The sequence below is a fragment of the Xyrauchen texanus genome, chromosome 30, assembly GCF_025860055.1.
Source record: "Xyrauchen texanus isolate HMW12.3.18 chromosome 30, RBS_HiC_50CHRs, whole genome shotgun sequence".
Classification (NCBI taxonomy): Eukaryota; Metazoa; Chordata; class Actinopteri; order Cypriniformes; family Catostomidae; genus Xyrauchen; species Xyrauchen texanus.
In genome coordinates this window covers 36,871,445-36,893,402 of record NC_068305.1, presented here as the reverse complement: position 1 = coordinate 36,893,402, position 21,958 = coordinate 36,871,445, and the positions used below count along the sequence as shown (strand labels likewise).

At 37.2% G+C, this 21,958-nt stretch overlaps 1 protein-coding gene across 2 annotated transcripts in view; it reads right to left on the bottom strand.

Annotated features, from left to right (window-relative positions):
• Positions 1-21,958, bottom strand: part of mmut (methylmalonyl CoA mutase) — a 48,239-nt gene that overhangs the window by 18,498 nt on the left and 7,783 nt on the right. For both annotated transcript variants that reach the window (XM_052099269.1, XM_052099268.1), the window contains exons 7-9: positions 21,749-21,860; positions 14,750-14,865; positions 1,272-1,387 (exon numbers count right to left, since the gene is read on the bottom strand). In XM_052099269.1, the coding sequence (XP_051955229.1) occupies positions 1,272-1,387; positions 14,750-14,865; positions 21,749-21,860 (344 nt within the window). The remainder of the gene's footprint in view (positions 1-1,271; positions 1,388-14,749; positions 14,866-21,748; positions 21,861-21,958) is intronic.

Sequence of the window (21,958 nt, the reverse complement as noted above, 5' to 3'; positions counted from 1 at the left end):
ATGCATATTGTTTGTCTTGTGACTGTACCTTTGAAAAAGTTAGTATTATAAAAACATAAAATTGCAACACAGATTTTTGCTTATTTTAAAGAAAATATTTGACTAGACTAATTTTGGTGGTAATCAATATTATGCCACAATTGCAGTCGATTCAGCTCAACTTGTATTGAACCTGGAATATTCCTGTAACAAGCACAAAAATGGCACTGTCACTCTACCAAGCAATGAGCATCTCACAGACTTGCAAAGGTGTCCCTATTTATTAACGAGAAAGAAGTATCTTTTCTTTTTTTTTTCTTTTTTTTGCATCCACGCAATTTGTGATTAAAATTAATATAGATTTTTTCTTTTCTTTTTTTCTTTTATGACTGTAAAGAACAGGAAGGATATTAAAAGACACATTATTCAATGCAAGTGGAGTGCAGGATCTCATCTTTGATGGACACATTAAATGGAAGAAATATGTTAATCACAAGCACTTTTCCATGAAAAAGGTGATTTTCCAGGTATTATATTTCTAAAAGCTAACTTTAAGCACTTCAAGAACCTTGTACAATAAGTTAAATGCTACTGAACCATAGCGGACATGTAAAAGTTGACAATCCCAACATACCTCTCTCTGTCCGTGGGTTTTCATATGCCTCACATAACTGGATGTTATTGATAAAGCGTCTGTAGTATTTGAACCACAAGCTCTGTATGTTGCAATCCATTTGTGCCTTCGATATTGTATTCCTTATATCCAAATGATATTATCTGCGGTATCATTCTGGCTGTGACGTCCTTGAATGCGCCATTTTCAAACTTGGTCCTACTCTTGTTTATTGTTTGTTTGTCTGACTGGTTGAATGTGCAGTGTGGAAATGCAGATTTGAAAATCAAATGAATAATTTATTGGGTAAAATGAATTGTTGATTTGCTGCACATTTTTAAATTTACAACTCTGACTTTTGGTTTTAGAAGGTATCAAGTTCTTCTAAATCAGAGGGCTCGAGTCCTAGTCAAGTCGTAAGTCATCTTTGATTGTAAACTCGAGTCGCAAGTTATCAAATTTGTCCAAATCATGTGACTGGAGTCTACAACCCTGAATTTTGGAGCTTGAAAGACCCAGTCCCATTTCAGAGAGAAAGTCACACAGGTTAGGAACAACATGAGGGTGAGTAAAGAATTACATAAGAATTAAAATTTGCATCTGTGTGTTAGGAATTGTGAGAAGGTTTTTCTATACGATCCATTTCAAAACTTGAAAGACTTCACAAAACTAGACATACCGTGCCCTTGCAGCCTCAACAGAGAGCTCCAGCAGGTTTCCGTCTCTGGTACGTGAACATTGTTCGATTGCGGCCAGGCATCTCTTCACCTCCTCTGCATCCCTGCTCTCTCTGACCTGCAACACATGCACAGCTTCATTACAGTCAGCAAACGCTGTAAAACAAAGCTTACGGTGATGACATGATAATATTAACTACAAATGTACTTTCTGCAAAAGGGGTATGTTAACAAATTGTTAAGACGGCAGATAGTGCAAAATTTAAGTCTTTATTTTTTATTATGACTTAAGCATCATATCTGTATGTTATTGATTGGCTATTTAAGACAGAAGTCCATTAATTTTTTAATGTGGAAGAAATGACAGTGTGAACCTTGAATAAATATTAGATTTTTTTTAAAAAGGGGGAAAAAGTACATTTCACAATTTCACAAAGCCCTCTATAAAAAGCAATTGGTCAATCATCTACTACAACATTATGAAATGTTTTGTAATTTACAGTATATGTTGATATATGCTGTTAATACAGTAAGATGCTATTTATGCACATTATGGTGTAGCATCTACCAGGATGGACTAACTGCGAAACTATGGCCATAAACACACTTTATGCAAATACACGTCCCAAGATGAGAGTGCTTGACCAATGCACTGCCAAAGTCCGGTTGAATATATAACGTGCATTCTTGCATTACTGTTGCGGTAACAAACCGTAGTACTCAAGGGGTTGATAGAGTTGCGTTCAAAATTCTGTGCAATTATACTGGATGTGTTGTTAGTTACATTTACATTTATGCATTTGGCAGACGCTTTTATCCAAAGCGACTTACAGAGCCTTATTACAGGGTAAGTGTATTGACTTTAACTTACTTTCTCAGACACACTCTCTTCAAACTGTTGCTCCACCATGACAGTAGTTTTCTTGAAAGAGAGTTCACACTTATATCTGCCCCTTGTGGCAACACTGTGTTTTTGCGTTGTTATAAAACATGTTCCGACACATTTTGGACTACACAGGAAAAGAGCTCTCGTAGCTAGAAGTGTCGGCGAGTATGCTATGGCCTTAAAGGTTAAAGTGTGCATTGGTTTTTCGCATGTGTAATTCTCCATCTCTGTGTGCGAGCCATAGCGGCATGCGAGAAACGAAGCATGCACTAGCCTTAGGCATGTCCACACTAATATGTTTTCGTTTGAACATTGATTCCGCTATGTTTATGCCTTTCATCCACAGTAGAACGGCACTTACCTCCACAGTTTCAAAAATGCTCTCCATTTCCGCATACTTTGGAAAACCATGTGGCCTTAACCAACTAAAACCTTTCTGCCTACAGTGAACTACACTCACTGAGCACTTTATTAGGAACACCTGTGCACCTACTGATTAATGTGAATATCTAATCAGAACATTGTGGCAGCAGTGCAATGCATGAAATAATGCATATATGGGTCAGGAGCTTCAGTTAATATTCACATAAACCATCAAAATGAGGAACATTTTTAGATTTTAAATGTGGCATGATTTTTGGTGCCAGGCGGGCAGGTTTGAGTATTTCTGTAACTGCTGATCTCCTGAGATTTTAACACACGACAGTCTCTAGAGTTTCCTCAGAATGGTGCCAAAACAAAAAACATCCAGTGATAACCGACAGAAATGCCTTGTTGATGAAAGGTCAATGGAGAATGGCAAGAGTGGTTTGAGCTGACAGAAAGGTTATGGTATCTCAGAAAACCACTCTATACAATTGTAGTGAGCAGAATAGCATCTCAGAATGCACAACACGTTGAGGCGTATGGGGTACAACAGCAGAGGACCACATTGGGGGACTTTATTAGGACCATAGTGCTCCTAATAAAGTGCTCGTGAGTGTATTATTTTAAAAGATCCAAGAAAAATGTGATTTCTCATGTAAAACAGCTCCAGTTTTGCTAAACTCAAGACACAGGAAGAGCTTCATTGCATTGACACTATCCATGCAGGCTACATGGCAACATGTCTCTTCCAGAGAGCTGCCCTCTCGCCTGACTGAGTCTTAGATAAGCTTGTCACCTTCACATCTGGGGTTAGTCTGAAGACTACAGCTAAAGCCATGAGAGGTCATTCAGTATAAACAGAAGAACAAACAAACAAAAACAACAGCATATCATGCCTTTTCAGGCAGTAACATTTGGCTGACCTGTCTGGGCCCTTCTGTCTGATCAACCAGACAGTGCAGACAAATTGTCAAATGACATTAGAAGCCAGAAAGAGGGCAGCTATGATGCTCCCTGGCCTTAGGCATGCAGGGTACTGTTATGGCCAGTCGTTTGCACATGATGGCTTGCTTCCAGACCTATAGATAATAATAATTTTTCAATAATTACTTTTACAAAGCAATGGGAAAAATACAGCACTGAAATAAGGTTCCAGGTTAAGTTTAATGCATATTCCATGTAAATTTCACCCTGATGTCTATGGGCTGCATTTTTGGCATGCTGTTGATTCCCAAAGACCATCATTTCGAGTTTGTAAAAAATGAAAAGGAAACTTGTTCACATAACTTATAATGCAAGTCTAGGGCATTACTATGGGGTAAGTTTTAAAACTAGCTGCAAAGAGTGCTGGTGGTGTAGTGGTCTAAGCACCTAACTGGTAATCTGTTAATCAGAAGGACACTAGTTCGAACCCCACAGCCACCACCATTGTGTCCTTGAGCAAGGCACTTAACTCCAGGTTGCTCCGGGAGGATTGTCCCTGTAATAAGTGCACTGTAAGTCGCTTTGGATAAAAGTGTCTGCCAAATGCATAAATGTAAATGATTCACCTTTTGAGCTGTAAATTTAACTAAAACTTCCTATTGATGTGGAACTACTTTTCTAAGTGCAGAACATTCTGATTGTGTGTTACTAACGTTAATCTAGGGGGTGGAGTTTGCATATCTCAGCACCTTGTAAATCGTGCTGTGTGGATATTTACGTCACATCCATTTCACATCTCTTCCTGGTATGCTGAGGGGCCATTCACACAGGACGCGTCTTTGTGTCCGTTGGAACTACCTTTTAAATTGATGCTCAATAGACTCATTTCTTTGACCAGTGTAAAGTTCAACTTAAGTTCGGAATGGCGTTTCATGTCATTCTCCTGCGTATAGCTTTTTTAATTTAAACACCACATCCTGTGTGAATGGCCCCTCAAAACGATACCATGGAAAAGTAATCGGGTTTACTTTATTAGCTACCCTGCTGAAATTTGTTTTTAGAATAATAATAATTTCTAATGGTTTCCACTACACATACCACTATGAACCATCAGCTGATAACTACTAAAACCACAAACAAATGTTTTGTGTGTGTGTGTGTGTGTGTGTGTGTGTGTGTGTGTGTGTGTGTGTCATGGGATTTAATGATCTGTATTAGTTTCCATTACAGAAATGGGTCCCACTTTATTTTAGGTGTCTTTAACTACTATGTAATATAACATTAAAATACATGCAATACAATTATTGTGCTACTACATGTTGTTCTGCAAAATGAACACAAGATTCACACTTGCTGCTACAGAAGTTGAGGTACGGGTAGGTTTAGAAGTAGGGGTTAGGGCAGGGGTCGGCAACCTATGGCACGCATGCCAGCATTGGGGTAATCACTGGCATGCCAGCAACAGCGAGAGAGGAGTAGACTATTTTATTTAGATGAAATTCCACACCTTTATTCCAATCTACATCTTGATGATAATTCTTTGGCGGCTGCAGGAGACTGGACTGAGACGTCAATGACCACAGGGAACTAGACGGGCCTGAGGACGGCCACAGGGGACTGGTCAGGCATGAGGATGGCCAAGTCGATGGCCACAGGGGACTGGTCAGAACGGGCGCTGGCCGAAGGACAGGGGTCAGAAGACTGGGCAGCGGCTGCTGGGAATTGGACGAGATCAAGCAGGGCAGCCACAGAGGACTGGACAGACTGGTCGGGGCCGCTGGGGACATTTATTTGCCTTTTATAATTAGAAAGGTTACAGAGAACTGTTGAGGAGAGACTGTTAGAATACGTGCTTCAGAGGAAGATTTATGAGATTTCCACAAGATGCTGAAGTTGTGTGAGCTTGGTTTATTACATCTGTTTAAATGAGATCTGCATATTTGCAGATGGTATATGATATTATTTTTATTGATATTTGCCTTTTTATCATTAGACAAGACTGTTAAAAGTTACTGGAAACTGTTGAGGAGAGAGTGAGAATGAAACAGGCGATCACATTATCATTATGAGCTCAAACGTATCTGCCACGGCTCTGATATGCGGACCATTTAAATTAACACGGTGTTGCATTGTCTATTATTGTAGTAACATGATGGCACATAGCAACAAAACGAACCGTGACTGGTCGTTGTGTCTATGTCGCTTCACATGCAAGCAGGTGATTCTCAGTACACTCAAAAAACAAATCAGCCAAAGGTGAAAATGTATCAGCCAATGCTGATAATTAAAAAAATTCTGAATATCGGCCAATGTAGGTCCTTTAAATGCAAGGATAATGCAACAACACATATGAACATTCCAAGCAGTGTTATGGGTAACGTGATTTTTTAGACCATAATATCGGAGTTACTTTTTAAATAAAGTAACATGTTGCTTTTGTACACCTCTACTGTCCCTATATTGCGAGAAGTCAGGAGTAAAATTGTGTAAATTTCGGGGAGGAGACATAGTGCATGATGGGCATTGTATTTCTATAGAGTGTGAGGCCAGAGATTATTTAGCAGAGACGAGTCACTTCTATTTAAATGAATGGGAGAAATTAGAACGTCCAACCAAGAAGCACTAGCACCCAACAGTCAACGGATGTTTACCTTGCCGGTAAAAGAGCCAGTCACCTTTCAGATACGGACATCACCTGTCAATCAACTCGTGAACGCATATGCGCACATTTGAGGTTTTAGCATAAAATGAGGTTAATGTGACTGATTCATGCGTTAATACGCACTGCATTAAAAAAAAAAAAATCAGTAAATGTGTTTAGGCAGTGGGATTATAAGACTATTCTTCAACTGGCCATGACATGATACATAGGGTGAAAATACCCAAACAATTCAATAACCTATGCAGCCAAACTGCTCAGTGTTACAGCTTCCTGTAACTAGGAGAATGGGATGAGAAAAGACTCTGGATCAGTTGCTCAGAGCAATGTTCTACATCGAGTGTGTATGCAGAGAAAATGTCTTAGTTTCTAAAAATATTAAAAATTTTGGTTTTATAATAAACAACTATTCATGAAGAAAATAAATAAATAAATAAATGCTTTTATGACACTTTGGTAGCATTAAAAACTATCTGTACGCACAGTGGATCAATCCAAAACAAGCGTGCATTGGGATTACTTAATTGAAAAATATTAATTTATTCATCAGACTTATTCCTTGAACATGTTAGGCTGGCATTCCCCACTGAATTTTATCCTGACTTTTGAAAAACATCTTAAGTTGACTCTGACATTGTCGATGGGCACAGCACATGATGATAGATATGATGCAGGTTCAAGTGTTGGATTTTGCTGCTTTATTCTTATTGGCTGCCATGTTAATGGAAATACAAATCATGAATATTCATGTTATTGATTCTTTTTAATAAATATGATGTGAAGACGTACTTTCTAAATATCTGTTTGTTTAGTATGTTGTTTTGAGTGTTGTACAGTAACTAGCATGACTTGTAATGTCTTTCTTGTATGCAATGCATGGCTTATTTGTATGGAATGCATAGCATAGCAGAAGAGAAAGTGGCTGTGAGGAAAATTAATGCAAAAATAATGCAAAAGTAATGTAATGCTTTACTTTCCATTAAAATGTACTTTTTAATTAAGCAAGTTACTTTTTAAGAGTAACACAATATTCTAATGAGTTACTTTTTAAAGTAACATTACCCAACACTAATTAGAAGTATATTGAATCAAATTATTACATTTATAGTAGTTTACGACACCTAATATAAAGTGGGTCCCATATATGTATTGGTCACCACTAAACATAATATGCCACCAATTGAAGCCAACAGCATAACCAGTAGAGTACCACAGGGCCCATTCTAGGATACATTTTACCTGCTAGAATTCCATTGTAAATGCAATAAAGATATGTTCCATATCCGTTTTTGAAATCAACATCATGCCACAGAAGCTTTCCTATACTCAAGGTATTTTGGAAAACCATGAAGTGCTTACGATTGAACAAATGCCAAATGCTTCCAGATCAAACCAGCCACCTTCAAATGTTTCTGATCTGCCGCTGTTGGCCAGAAATGGGGCAGCTGGAATAAAACATTTTACATCATGTCTTTTTTGTGTGCGTTTACATTTTCAACATCAATAAATGGATTATCATCTTTCTGAAGTCACATCAGAATCCCCAGGCTTTGTCTGTCAAGTTACTTTTATCATCAAAAATCAAACTGGGGTTTTTAACTTGGTGTGACAGAGCTTAGAACGCATGAACGCATGAAAAAATGTCTTCACTCCAGGGAAACAGCAATAAAACCACAAAGTGCCTAAATCAAGGCATGATTTTGAAATATAAAGTACACTCCCCATTCATCAATAGCCAACCACAGAGGGTAAAACATGATGTCAAACTGTTCTTTGCAAAGACAACACGCTGGTAAAATAAGTGGTGAATTAGGTCTTCTATCACTTGCAACAAAGGGCCATGCATTATAGAAAACACATGACATGGATTTGAATCATTCTTTGCAGGGTGAAGACCACAAAAAGGGCAACATATGGTCTGGCGCACAAGAAACAACTATTAAGAATAGACTTCAATCTTTCTTATCTTATATACGGAGGACCGAATACTGTGGTTTAATAGAGTGCAAGCTTTGCTCCTTTAGAAGGTTTAAAGAAAGAAAAAAAAAATGTCTCAAACAGGAAATGAGTTTTACTGCTCCACCTCTCCATGCTAGCAAACAGGGTCAAAGTTTGGCTAATTATGTTTGGTTAGAGCCTGCTGATAGACACCACTATGCTGGTAACAAGAAAAAAAAAAACAATATTAAATGCAAAGGAAAAACATACAGCAATATATGAAGACAATCCATGTAAGATCAGGGAGCTTTTTAAAGGGGCAGTGATGCAGCAATATAATTGTGAAGAGAACCCATAGGATATAAAACTTATTTTGTTTTTAAGGCATTTCATGCAAATTAAACACACATTCTCCCTGCTTCAGCATTTAATGTCGGTGGTCAAAACAGCTTTCTGTGCCTTAGCGCCACCTGTTCAGCTGGCTTTGGGAACTGCAGCAGCTCCTGATACGTGGTTCACAGCTAAAATTTAATTGGTCAGGGCGTTTCTTCGCCAGACGAAGACATTTTTTTTTTACACACCGTAAAAAAAAGCTTTGCTTTGTCAACCCGTGATTCAGCATGAACGTTAGTTCCAGGTGTGTAGGAATCCATTGCTACCGTAATAACTTTTAATCGCGGCAATAAATCGCATTGATGGTTCGCATTTGGTGTGAAAAAGCATTTAAACAAACTAAATAAAACTACCCTATAATATACTATTACATAGAGAGCAGGTCTAAAGGGTTAGCAATACATATAGGCTAGAGCACCTCAATACAAGTGTTCTTTCAATACAAGACTGATGTAAGTTCTGAATCTTATTATGCAAGTGAATGGTGACCAGAACTCACAAGGTCCAAAAATGACATAAAGGAGGCATTAAAGTAATCCATATGACTCCAGTGGCTAAATCCATTTCTTTTGAAGGGATAAAACATATATTTTAAGTCATTTTTTACTATCAATCTCCACCTTTGACCAGCCCCAACCAGTAGGTGACTGAATGTGAAAGTGAAAGTGTGGATTTAAAGTTAAAAAAGGACTTGAATATTGATCTGTTTCTCACCCACACATATCATATTGCATCAGATGATATGGATTAAACCACTTGAGTCATATGGATAACTTTTATTCTGCCTTTAGAACCTTCTGAGTTCTGGTCATCATTCACTTGCATTGTGAGGACCAACAGAGCTGAAATTTGCTTTTAAAAATCTTTGTGTTCTGCTGAAAAAAGAAAGTCATACACATCTGGGATGGCATTAGGGTGAGTAATTGATGAGAGAATTTCCATTTTAGGGTGAACTATCCCTTTAAGATTAATAACTCAATATGGTTTAGCATGATTATTAAACCTTAAAAGCCTGCATTGTAAAATGTAGTATGCATTTCAGTATCTCAGTCAGCGCTTCAGTCAGTGCTGTGTGAGCAAGTGGCGCCCTCTACCGGTCTGGACTGCAATATTCATGATCCATTACACCCAAACATAATTTAAAAGGGTGTTTTGTTCCTTTGGGAAAACTTTTTATTTTTCCATGATGTGTGGTTGACATTTACATTAAATTGTACTCTTCTATCATATACAGTACACACATGTAAAAAGTGAGTTCTGTTGTTTTGAACTGCAAAAACAAAAGTGCAAAAATGTTTCTGCAAACTTTTGTTGTATTGCAAGAGCTCCGTAACAGTTCTATGAAAATGTCTACTTTGGTGTTCCACAGAAAGAATAACAGCATACAGGTTTGGAATAATATGAGGATGAGTAAATAATTACAGAACTTTTGAGTGAACTACTTCTTTAACAGCATGACACAAACTTCTATTTTTCTGTCTCTCTTGGAAGGAATTCTAATAATACAGCTAAAAAGGTGTTCCAAACTGAGTTCTCATGAAGGACACATGACTAAATTGCAGGGCTGCATACTCAGCCAGGCATCCGTCACTGAGCTAATAGATAGTTCTCTAGACCTTTATACTCTAGACCTTCTTGATGAAAGCTACACAAACGCACATACCCTTCTAAAGTGAACTTTTATTTCCCCTTCAAGAGGCAGATATCTCACCTTAATGGAACTGGACTTTATATAACAGTTACAGAACGTGCACCATTGTGCCATATTCATCACTGAAGCACATGAGACATAGTGAATAATCATTTGAGGGGGCAAGATAAATCTCCAATCAGAAACAAAAAGCATTTAATCTGATTTGATGCATGAGATAAGATTATTGAAAATGCAATGATTCCCTGATACTGTCAAAAATGGGTATTCATATTTTTATTTTCATCTTTTAAAGCCAAACTGTTTTTTTCATCCCCATCATTTTCATCTCAAAATTTGCATCCAGTTAAATGGCTGATTGGAGTTACTGTACTGCACCCATGCATTCAAATAAAGCATTTAAGCTGGCTTACCTTTTGTAAATTACCTAGGATTGTCAAACAGCTTACACTAAAAGGACATCTAGAAATGTTGCAAATATACAGATTTAGAAAAATGTATTATTCACAATGGGATACAAAATCTTTATAGAGGCTTTGTTGAGAGTGAATACCTCAAAGGCATTTAACTAACATGGAGACAGGCTCAACGCTGATAGATGACAAAAATGCACAGTTTTGGCAAAGCTCCAAGACGAAAGGGATTTTTTTTTATGGGGATTAATAGTGAAAAGTCCAAAAAAACACCAACATACTATTTGGCATTGTCATGCATGCGTTGTCATAGCATCAGTTGGTAGTTCCATGTTACTTTAATATATGCCATAGAACAGAATGATTTCCATAGCCATGAACAATATATACTGTAGTACTTCAAAAATAATAATAATAATTAATTCAATAAATAAAACAGTAATACCATGGAACTTTTTTATCAGTGAAACTCTACTTATATACTATGTGCTACAATGATGTCAATATTCAATACTGGACACTATGTACATACAGTAGATACAGATACTATAGAGTGCAACGTGGCCGCCCATTTTTTTTAAAGCCATCTTGGTTGCAGACCTATTGTTTTTCCCCATTGTCGTAGGGATTTCATAAAATATTTCATGAAAGAGTTCTAAGCCATGAACCTAACCAACCAGATTTTAAGCAAAACATAGTTTGAAAATCAGACAAAAGACTGTGTGGAATAAACTACAAACCTATAAATCATTTCGAATGACAATCAAATAAATAAATAAATATTGTTGTTGATTATTAGTATAGAAAAAATATACATTAATTTTATTACTACATATTCAGATGCAATGTATGGAAATATTTACATAGTTTGAGAGTTGCGTAATGGGAGGTCGCCGCAGAGCTCTTTTGGCGAACTTTGTTTGCCACGATTTTCTGATTGCTGAATTGTTTCGCTTCAGGAGTCACGGGTACTGTAGTTGGTCCGTGTACCTTCAGATAATTTGTTTTCTAATTTTTGTCTTCAAAACAGAATAACCAATAAACCGACCGTTTACTCGTTTTTCATCTAGAAAGAAATTAGCAAAATTAAGAAAACACTTCATTTTAAAATTTTTCGTTTCATATAAGAAATAGAAAAACAAGAATTCAGCACGATTTCTTGTTTTTTCATTCAAGCTCTTAAAATAAGTGCACAATCTTATTACTTAATTTGCACGAGTGGCTGACGTGACACCCATTTCTACCGACTGGTTAAACCTGCAATGTCATCTGTCCTTCCTCATTCCTTGTCTTCAGAGTAAAAGCCTTTTCACACGTGACATGGTGAGCGCTAAATCGCCACAAGTTTATAACGTAGCATACATTGAGGACAGCTTTTTTTTTGTTACAGTCAATGTGGTGCTCTCATTGCAGTTTCAGGTGCGGATTTTACCATTGCTACAGTCAAAAAGGACTTTATTTTGCCCGACATGTCTATCTGTATACTTATTCTAAAATATAGGTGGGGAGTACATTTGTGTCCATATACAGTAGGCTATGTGTTAAACAGAACAGAATGAATCTTACATTTTAATGGTAAAGTTTTATTTGTTAGGATACAACTAACCATGAACTGATTGAATAAACTGAAACCCTTATCTATTATGCAGTTGTCGCTCATTAAAATCTGGACTATATGATCTGCATACAGACAAGATTTCACCTTTACTAAATGCGTTCAACCATTATGCAATAAAATATTATTTATGGACAGCGAATGTTTAAAATGTAATGGGAATTAAGCTAAATAATTGTTGTACATGATTAAGGCTCTTCTAGCCACAATTATGATTATGGTTTTTAATATTAGTACCACATTATAATAGCCGATCTTATTAATATTAGGCCTATACTCCATGTGAGTGCCTTGGATTTTTGGTTAAAAGGAGCGCGATTCTTAAAGATGAGGTTGGATTAATGGCCAACACTTTGATACACATTTGGTGTATTACATTTACCTTTCTGAAAAAAAAAAGTTTAAGAAATCAGATGATCAATTACTCAGAAGATCAAAACATTTATTACACTAGGGATTCATGCTTTGATTGTGAAGGGGCCATTTTCAGGATCAAATAGGTAGGTTATGAATTTTTTTTTTTTTTTTTTAAATAAACCAAGCAAAATGAAACTACATGTCAGCGAAAGTAAATCAAGAACAGTACGTGTTTGGTTGCATTTTATTTAATTAATTCGATGGAATGATGAGCGGGCTCTGGGTAGGTGGTAAAGAACTGCTCACTGCTCGCGCTCAAACAATTAACTTGACACTTGCCGAATAAAGACTGGAAAACAAAATGTGAAAGAATAAAATAAATAAAAAAATAATACAGTACACGAACAATGAGGGCTGAGCCCCTATACCTTCAAAAAAATCCCATGGTCTTTTTGTGTCATTTATACTCCTCAAAACCATGACGATGTCCTGCGAGGCTTATTCACATCCAATGAACATTTATGTTTCCCCTTCTGTCTCCACTGAAATTATTGGTTGGATTTAATTATCATTAATAATAACAACAACAATAATAACCAGATAACAAAGTCTACCTAGTTAAAATTAGGTCTGTGCACACTGCTTAATGTTAATGTAACAGCATCCAATGACATTCTAGAGATTTGTGAGCTTCCAACTTTGTGGCAACAGTTTAGGGAAGGCCCTTTTCTAATCCAGCATCACAATGTCCCTGTGGACAAAGAAATTATCTACTAAGTCTGATGTGGAAGAACAGCACAAAACCCAAAACTGAACCAACAGTGAGCCGGGCCCCATCGCCCAACAACAGCACCTGACCTCACCAATGCTCTTGTGTCTGAATGGAAGCAAATCCCTGCAGCCATGTTCCAGCATCTAGTGGAAACTCTTCCCAGAAAAGTGGAAGTTCAATTCCATTTGAAGAACAACTGCCTATTAATTCCAATGGTTCTGAAATGAAAGCTCAACAAGCACATTTGGGTGTGGTGTTTAGGTGTCCACATACATTTAGCCATATAGTGTACTAACTATAAGCAGCTTCACGTAAACAAAGTCACAGTCGAAAAATGTAATCTGTCATGCTATAACTATAATTTAGATGCAAGGATGGTTGAAACACTTGCACTAAAACCCCTCCTCTCCATTGCCATATATGCATTCAACATCTCTTGATTTGACTGAACGTCTACATAAAGCCATTTATGAAGTAACAGTTGGACACCAAACACCTGCCTCTGAATCATATCAATAGGTTTTCACCTATAGAAACTTGCACAAACATATTTAAATTATTCTTGCTTGCATAATAAATGGAATTTTAATCATTTATCATTATGACAGAGAGAGGACCCGTCATAATACATTTTTTTTTAGATATATTTATTATTTAAAGAACCATACCTTCATGTTTTTAATCTTTGCTATGCAATGAAAATGAATGGGCGCAGAAGAAAGTCATAAAGATTGGGAACGACATGAGGGTACCTTATATGACAGAATTACCATTTTTGGGTGACCTATTACTTTAATGTCATTATTTACCAGTAGCTCCTATATTATACTTGTTTAGCAAACATTTTGCATGCATACTATGTATTTAGGTAGTTCAAGAATCATGTGTCCATTATCTTAAAATAAAAATAAAAAAAATTATACATTTAGAGATTTTAGGTTGAAATGTATAAGGAAAGTATAAATCTTAGGTCCTGTAACTGCTCACCATTTCTCTTGGGGTGTAACAAATTAACTTTTAAAGGTCCAGAAATTCCACGTTGTCTCTCAATTATAAATTATTATTATAAAATAATACATACAGTTTTAAATGGAGTATATAATTTCACACCACATGACATGTCCCCAGATAGTTCTCAGCAAAGCACATCACTGCTATGCAAGGATCTGTATTGGAATGATGAATACAAAAATATCTTTGACTATGAAGTATAAAACTAATACAATTAACCAATTCAGTTGAGCGCTCAAAGTGCATAAATGCGATTGAATGACATTCTTTGTACAAGTTACCTGCCTGATTAATCTGCACAATGGTGCACATGTCAGCGTCAATGCTCGATGAATTAAAGCCCCTGATTGTGATTAGGTAACATTATATTGAGTGCTCTGATGGGCTTAAGAGACAGAGGAAGGACGTGACTATTTCAGATCGCATCAACATGGATGAAGGCACTCAACTGCTGGGAAAAAAATCCACAGTGACTCATAGCCGCAGGGAACTAACCTTCCTCAGCTTCTCAATCTGCTTGTTACGCACAGCTGTGTTGTCAATGGACAGCACATCCACTGACTCTTCCTTCTCCAGGCGGTACTTGTTGACCCCCACAATGACCTCTGAGCCTATATTGAGAGAGAGAGAGAGAGACCGTTCGAGAGGGCATCAGTGGGTGGGAAAGACCTGAACTAAAGTAATGAAAGATGAACATGAATATTAATTATCTGACCAGTCCAATAATAGCCTGCTTGGCTCTGGAATAAACCATCTAAGCTTCTCAGCTCTCTTTACATGACCTTTGGAGGTCCAGATCATGGGGTAGAGCTTTAATTGGCCCATTTCGCCTCATTCTGAGACAAAAATAATCAGGCAAATGGAATGGAAGCATCCTAGCAAATGTTCAATGAGATGTAATGATATATGCGCACATGAAAAGCACAGGAGTAGAGTACAGCTTCATTAAAGTGCAATTAGAAATGCATTTTTCCCAAAATATCTCCATGGATATCATGGAAACAGTTTTGTTTGACTTTTGACTATCGGAATCAAATCTGGTCTATGTTGCAGCTTGTTCTAGCTAAGAACCACTTAGACAGAACTAGACTGACTGACTGACGTGGAGAGCGACCAATGAGAGTTCAACAGGTGATGTTTGGGGGTGAGTAAATACGAAATCAATAATACCCTATTGACAGCATTTGCAGTGTCTTGTGTATCATTTTTGCACCAATAGAATCAATTAATGTATTGAAAAAGTAAAGACTTTTTTAGAAAGTAAAAGAATTTAAAAGTAAAAGAATTATTAATTACTGGACAGCGTACACAGTAATGTTAACCACTTCAATGGTGTTCTTTTCAAAGAAAACTATGCACAAGCCTACATTTTTGCCCGTTACCTATGCGAGTAAACGGCTTCATGTATGACAAAGTTTTAATGTTGCATAAAGCGCTTTTACATGCCCGATCTGACACCATAATGTGCAATAAGCCAAAAATGTGTGTGGTCATGTAAGCACCTTAAATAATCTTCTTTTATCGGAGCATTATAAACGAGCCTAGATTCCTGCCCCTTACCCTAATTTGCCTTTGCACTCAGCTTTATCAGCATTTAGTCTGTTTATTTAATGTGTGCATGTCTGTTTATGTTGTAATGTTGCATTATCTGGCTTATTAAAAGGGATAGTTCACCCAAAAATGAAAATTCTCTCATCACTTACTCTTTGTGTCCTGCAGAAGACTTTCTTTCTTCTGCAGGACACAAATGAAGATTTTTAGAAGAATATTTCAGCTCTTTTGGTCCATACAATGCAAGTGAATGGGTGCACAAATGTTGATGCTCCAAAAAGCACATACATGCATCATAAAAGTAATCCATACAACTTCATTGGTTGAATTCATATCTTTAGAAGTGATATGATAGGTGTGGGTGAGAAACAGATCTATTTCTAAGTCCTTTTTTGCTAAATTCTCCTCCCTGGCCAGCAGGGGGCAATATGCATGAAGAATGTGAATCACCAAAAACACAAGAAGAAGTGGAGATTGAGCAAGGAGGAGAATTTATAATAAAAATCAAAATTTTGACACCCATTTGCTTGCATTGTATGGACAAAATGAGCTGAAAACTTCTAACAATCTTCATTTGAGTTAAGCAGATGAAAGAAATCATGCACATCTGTAATGGCATATGGGTGAGTAAATAATTAGTATTTTCAATTTTGGGGAACTGTCCTTAAAACAGGTTTTTATAATGAGATTATTATTTTTATCACCGTTTTCTTGTACGATAAAAACACTTTGCAATATGCATCTGGCAGTCCATGAACAATCCATGGGTGGCCCATGGTTAAGAAAAAATAATAAACAATGAAAAAATAAAGTGACTGACAGTCCACCCCAACTGATTAATGAGAAACCAGTAAAAGTCACTCTCTCTTTCATTCCCTTTCTTACCAAACTCCGTCAGACGTAGTGCCCCTCTCCCCTGCTGATTCAAAGCTCAAACTTCAAGCCCCACCACTCTCGTGGGCCTGTGCCCATACAGGCAACAGCTAAACCTAAAGGCATACATCATCAAAGCCTATAACATCTGGGGTTTGAGAACAACCCCATCAGGAGTGGATAGAGACAAAAGGTCGCTGATAATGTGCTGGTGGCTCCAAACATCTGCCGTGAAGCCAGTATGGGTGAGTGGAGGATTGTTGTTCATGTTTGAAGTCAAGGTGCCTTGTGTCTGCTGGGAAACTTTAAGGTGAATGACATTCACTGATAGGCTTGGGGGAGTTTAAGCCTTGGAGGAACATCTTGAAGGTCATTAAAACATTGGAGAACTACTAACTGGGAGCTTGGAGAGGTTTGAGGGCTACACATCCATTCAAAAAATATTTATATGTTCCACCCTTTCTTTTCTTGTATCTCTGACTTCTTGAAAGAATGGGTGAAATATTACAAGAAAAGATCACCCAATAATGAACATTTTGTCACCATTTACAGTTCTTACTCTTATGTCGTTCCAAAACCGTATGACTTTCTTCCATGGAACACAAGCAGAGAATAGTGATGCACCAAAATGAAAATTTCTAGATAAAATAGAAACTGAAAATGCTCATTTTAATTCATTTTATATTTGTCTTTGTTTGGAACAACTAACAATTATATTAATATTACAATTATTTTTTTATATTTGTAAGTGATTAATCACACTTCCCTCAATTGGTGTGACATTACAACAACATATAGGCTCCAAAAACTTTTAAAATATTGTTTAAATAAAAAAACAACTGAACAGATAAAGAAACTGTGTAGTAACCACCTTGCTGTACCACCTAGATGTACCATATTTGAATCTACACAAACACAAATGAGATCGGAGCTCTAGCAGAGGACAAGATTGAAGAAATCCAATGAGTAAGCACTTGTACTTCAGGATGATTTTCTTGGTTCCTCAAGCAAAACTATCATATGTCGTCAGAAGACTTGGAATATAGAGCACGAGTCATATGGACTATTTTTATGAAACTTTAAAAAAGATATTTTAAAAATGTCAATTTTGGCCCCAGTCCCCATTAACATTCTAGGAAAAGAACAGCTCAAACATTCTTCTAAACATCTGCTTTTATGTTCCACTGAAGAAAGTCAATGGAAATAACCAATGACAGAACGTTCATTTTTAGGAGAACTGTCCCTAAACTCTCACAGGAGGGATGTGCGGTTGTCTGCATCTACTTTATAAATGTGATAATTAATTTGCATAATTTTCTGCCCACCAAGGATTTCAATTTAAGTCTTCAGCGATAACTACAGGGTGGTCAATGCCAAGGCAAAACACTTGTGAAAACATTTAAATTATGCATTGTAACAATGAGAAAGTGACACTTGCAAATCATCAACTGATTTGAGCCAACACCTGATGAAATAAGTGAAATGTGAACGGTCCCATGGAAAGTAATCGTGAATGTGGAAATTTCAATCTTAATGCATTTCAATATTCAAACGCATGCATTTGGTATGATGATAATGATTATGGCATGTTTTGAAAGTGCCCGTTGACGCATGTTAAAAGTCTGCCCTCTAGTGGTAATGTATTTATCAACTACAACACACAAAGTGTTTTGTTCAACCAATACATCACTCAAATTATGTCTCTGATCAATTAAATATAACTATTATACTTTTGTAATTTGATCATCAAATAACTGGACCAATAAAATGCCAATATAGAGATCTCTGACATTAAACAGCTTTAGATTAAACAAAGCAATGATAATTAATTAAAAATAAGCAATGTCCCATTAAACATCTAATTTTATAATTTGTGTACTGAGATTTTTAATTAGCATCTTGGCTCCCATCTGTCAAGTCCTCAGTTGACGTCAGAGAATCAATAGAGGGGGAAAAAACAAAGATGACACAAGATGCAAAAGAAAACATTAAAAAGAATACATTTTTAAAATCTAATTAATGTCAACTGCCTTTGTATGATTGACAGTTTTCCCACCCTTTTTGGACAATTAATTATTTTTTTGTACTTTGTGAGTCTTTTGTTCAGTAATTGAGATACACTGGTCACGATAAATGTTTTGTGCTGTACATTCAAAAGAACCGGATCATAAAGTGCAATTTCTTCTGGAATCAGACTACACTGGTCACACTAAATGTTTCACGCTATAGAATCAAAAGAACCAGCTCATAAGAGTCATTTGTTCTGGAATCAGACTACACTGGTCAAACTAAATGTTTCATGCTGTAGAATCGAAACAACGAGCTCATAAGAGTAATTTGTTCTGGAATCAGAGTACACTGGTCACACTAAATATTTAATGCTGTAGAATCAAAAGAACGAGCTCATAAGACTACACTGGTCACACTAAATGTTTCACGCTATAGAATCAAAAGAACCAGCTCATAGGAGTCACTTGTTCTGGAATCAGACTACACTGGTCACACTAAATGTTTCACGCTATAGAATCAAAAGAACTGGCTCATAAGAGTCATTTGTTCTGGAATCAAACTACACTGGTCATTTGTTCTGGAATTGAGCTACACTGGTGTTGCTGTAGAATCAAATTAACCCACTAATAATATTAATAATCATTAATTTAGGAAACAATGCACTGGTAACACATTGTACTGTAGATTCAAATGAACCGGCTAAAAAGATTAATTCATATGGCAATCGGACTACACTGGAAGTGCTGTATGTATCACGCTGTTGATTCATAAGAACCGGTTCATAAGAGTCATTTGTTATGGAATCGAGATGTACTGGTTGCGCAGTATGTTGCGCACTGTAGATTCAAAAGAACAGGCTAATAGGAGTTATTCGTTCAGGAATCAAGCTACACTGGTCACACTGTAGATTCAAATAAACCGGCTCATAAGTCATTCGTACAGCAATCGGACTACACTGGTTGTTCTGAACATTTCGTACTGCCGATTCAGCTTGTAGGAAACACGGTCGCAGTCTTTTAGTATGGGTTGTATCCGCATTGGTGGAGTTCGAGAGCCGTTAATGGAACAAAAGGTTCACATGACTTGCTTGCAAATTTTTCAATCTATTGAGTTTAAGCTCACAAACAGCCACACCAACTTCAAGACAGGCTGTAAGGCTGCTCTTGACTTTAAAATGAACAGATGAGACACCAAAATATACCATTGTTTAAAAAAAAACAAAAAACACTCCAATGCTGATGAAAGCACTGACTTTGTCAGCACAGTGCATTGATGCGTGATGTTTGAAGGACATGTGGCCCTCAGTCTGCTTAAGAAACCCCCATCATCTGGACTGCTATAATGAAGACACTGTGATAAAATATACAGAGGCTCTGTTCCACTTGACTGGTTGATTAATGTCTTCACAGCGTGGTGAGAGTGCTCTTAGATGACAACTGCCTCGACACCCAATCACCTGTGAATGGCTCCTGTTGCCTAGCAGAGAAGAAAAACCAAACCCTCGCAGCTGGAGTACCCACGCTCAGATTCTATCATCGGGTGTATTAATCACGTCATGTCACGTTTGCGATATCATCGCTGATCTGGCTTAATGTAGCAATGATTCTGTTTTTCTATTTCCATCTAGAAATGTATACATGTTTTTAAAGGAATGGTTCACCCAAAAAGAAAATGCTGTCATTTCAAACTCGGTTATGTGGTAATTTTTCAGAGGAAATGAGGAGACATTTTTGAAGAATCTGTAAGAAGCTCTTGTTATATAACAGCTGTTCACAGTGATCAGGGGCTAACAAGCATCATAAAATTAGTTCATACAACTTGTGTGTTACAGTATATAAATAAAAAATAAATACATTAACCAGCCACAACATTAAAACCACCTGCCTAATATTGTACAGCTCCCCCTCGTGCCACCAAAACAGCACTGTGACAGGGCGGAGAGCGGGGCCGCATCATGATTCTACATACCCGGCCCCTTATCAGGCTAATCAAGACTCTGAGAGGGATAAAGGCAGACTGCGGATGGTGGTGCGACAGAGAGATCCATGTGATTACCTAATCAGCCAATCATGTGGCAGCAGTGGAGTGCATAAAATCATGCAGATATGGGTCAGGAGCTTCAGTTAATATTCACATCAACCATCAGAATGGGGAAAAAAAGTTGATCTCATTGATTTAGACCATGGCATGATTGTTGGTGCCAGATGGGCAGTATGAGTATTTATGTAACTGCTGATCTCCTGGGATTTTCATGCACAACAGTCTCTAGAATTTACTCTGAATGGTGCCAAAAACTAAAAACATCCAGTGAGCTGCAGTTCTGCGGATGGAAATGCCTTGATGACGAAAGAGGTCAACAGAGAATGGCCAGACTGGTTCAAACAGATAAAGTCTATGGTAACTCCGATAAGCACACTGTACAATTTTGGTGAGAAGAATATCATCTCAGAAAGCTCTGAAATGCCGATTGGTGCTGTCTGGACCTACACGATATTAGGCAGGTGGTTTTAATGTTGTGGCTGATCGGTGTATATAACATTCATGATCAAACGTAAAAAATTCTGTATCACATTTAGTTCCTACACACAACAATGGAGGTGAAGATTATCAGTGAATAATGTCTTAAATTTCAGTCTGTTTTCCTCACGAAATGATTTTATTGGCTTCAGAAGACTTGTAATGTGGCACACAAGTTGTATGGACTATATTATGACAATTTTATGAAGCTTCAAAGGTGTTTTTTGGAGCTTTACAGTTGGGATCACTACAAATTCTAAGTCGTTGAACGTAAAACAACAGCTTTACGATTCTTCACAAAGTCTCCCAAGTTAAGAAATGACAAGAGGGTGAGTAAACAATGACACAATTTAAATTTCTGGGTGAACAGAAATGTATGACGTGTGATTAGCCCAGATCTCCTCCAGTGCAGACAGGTTCTTTAAAGCAGCACTTCACAGTTTTACGGTACATTTGTCAAGTATGCATAGATGTAAGCATGTATCCACTGGTATTTTGTTGCCGCTTAACCACGTGAAGCCATGCATGGAAGATCGCTAGTACCTGAATCAATGCGCGCTTGTCTGCGGGCGGCACATTCCTCGATGCGCAGTTTGGGAATTCCCTCGGCCACGGCGCGAGCCATACCTCCCATATCCTCGACCTCAGTGATGAACTGAAAGAGAAAATTGGATGCATAGCCTATAAATTTCAGATTTCGACTTTCCAATAATAGTATTCCCAGGATGCACTGGGCTTGAATAATTAATGAGC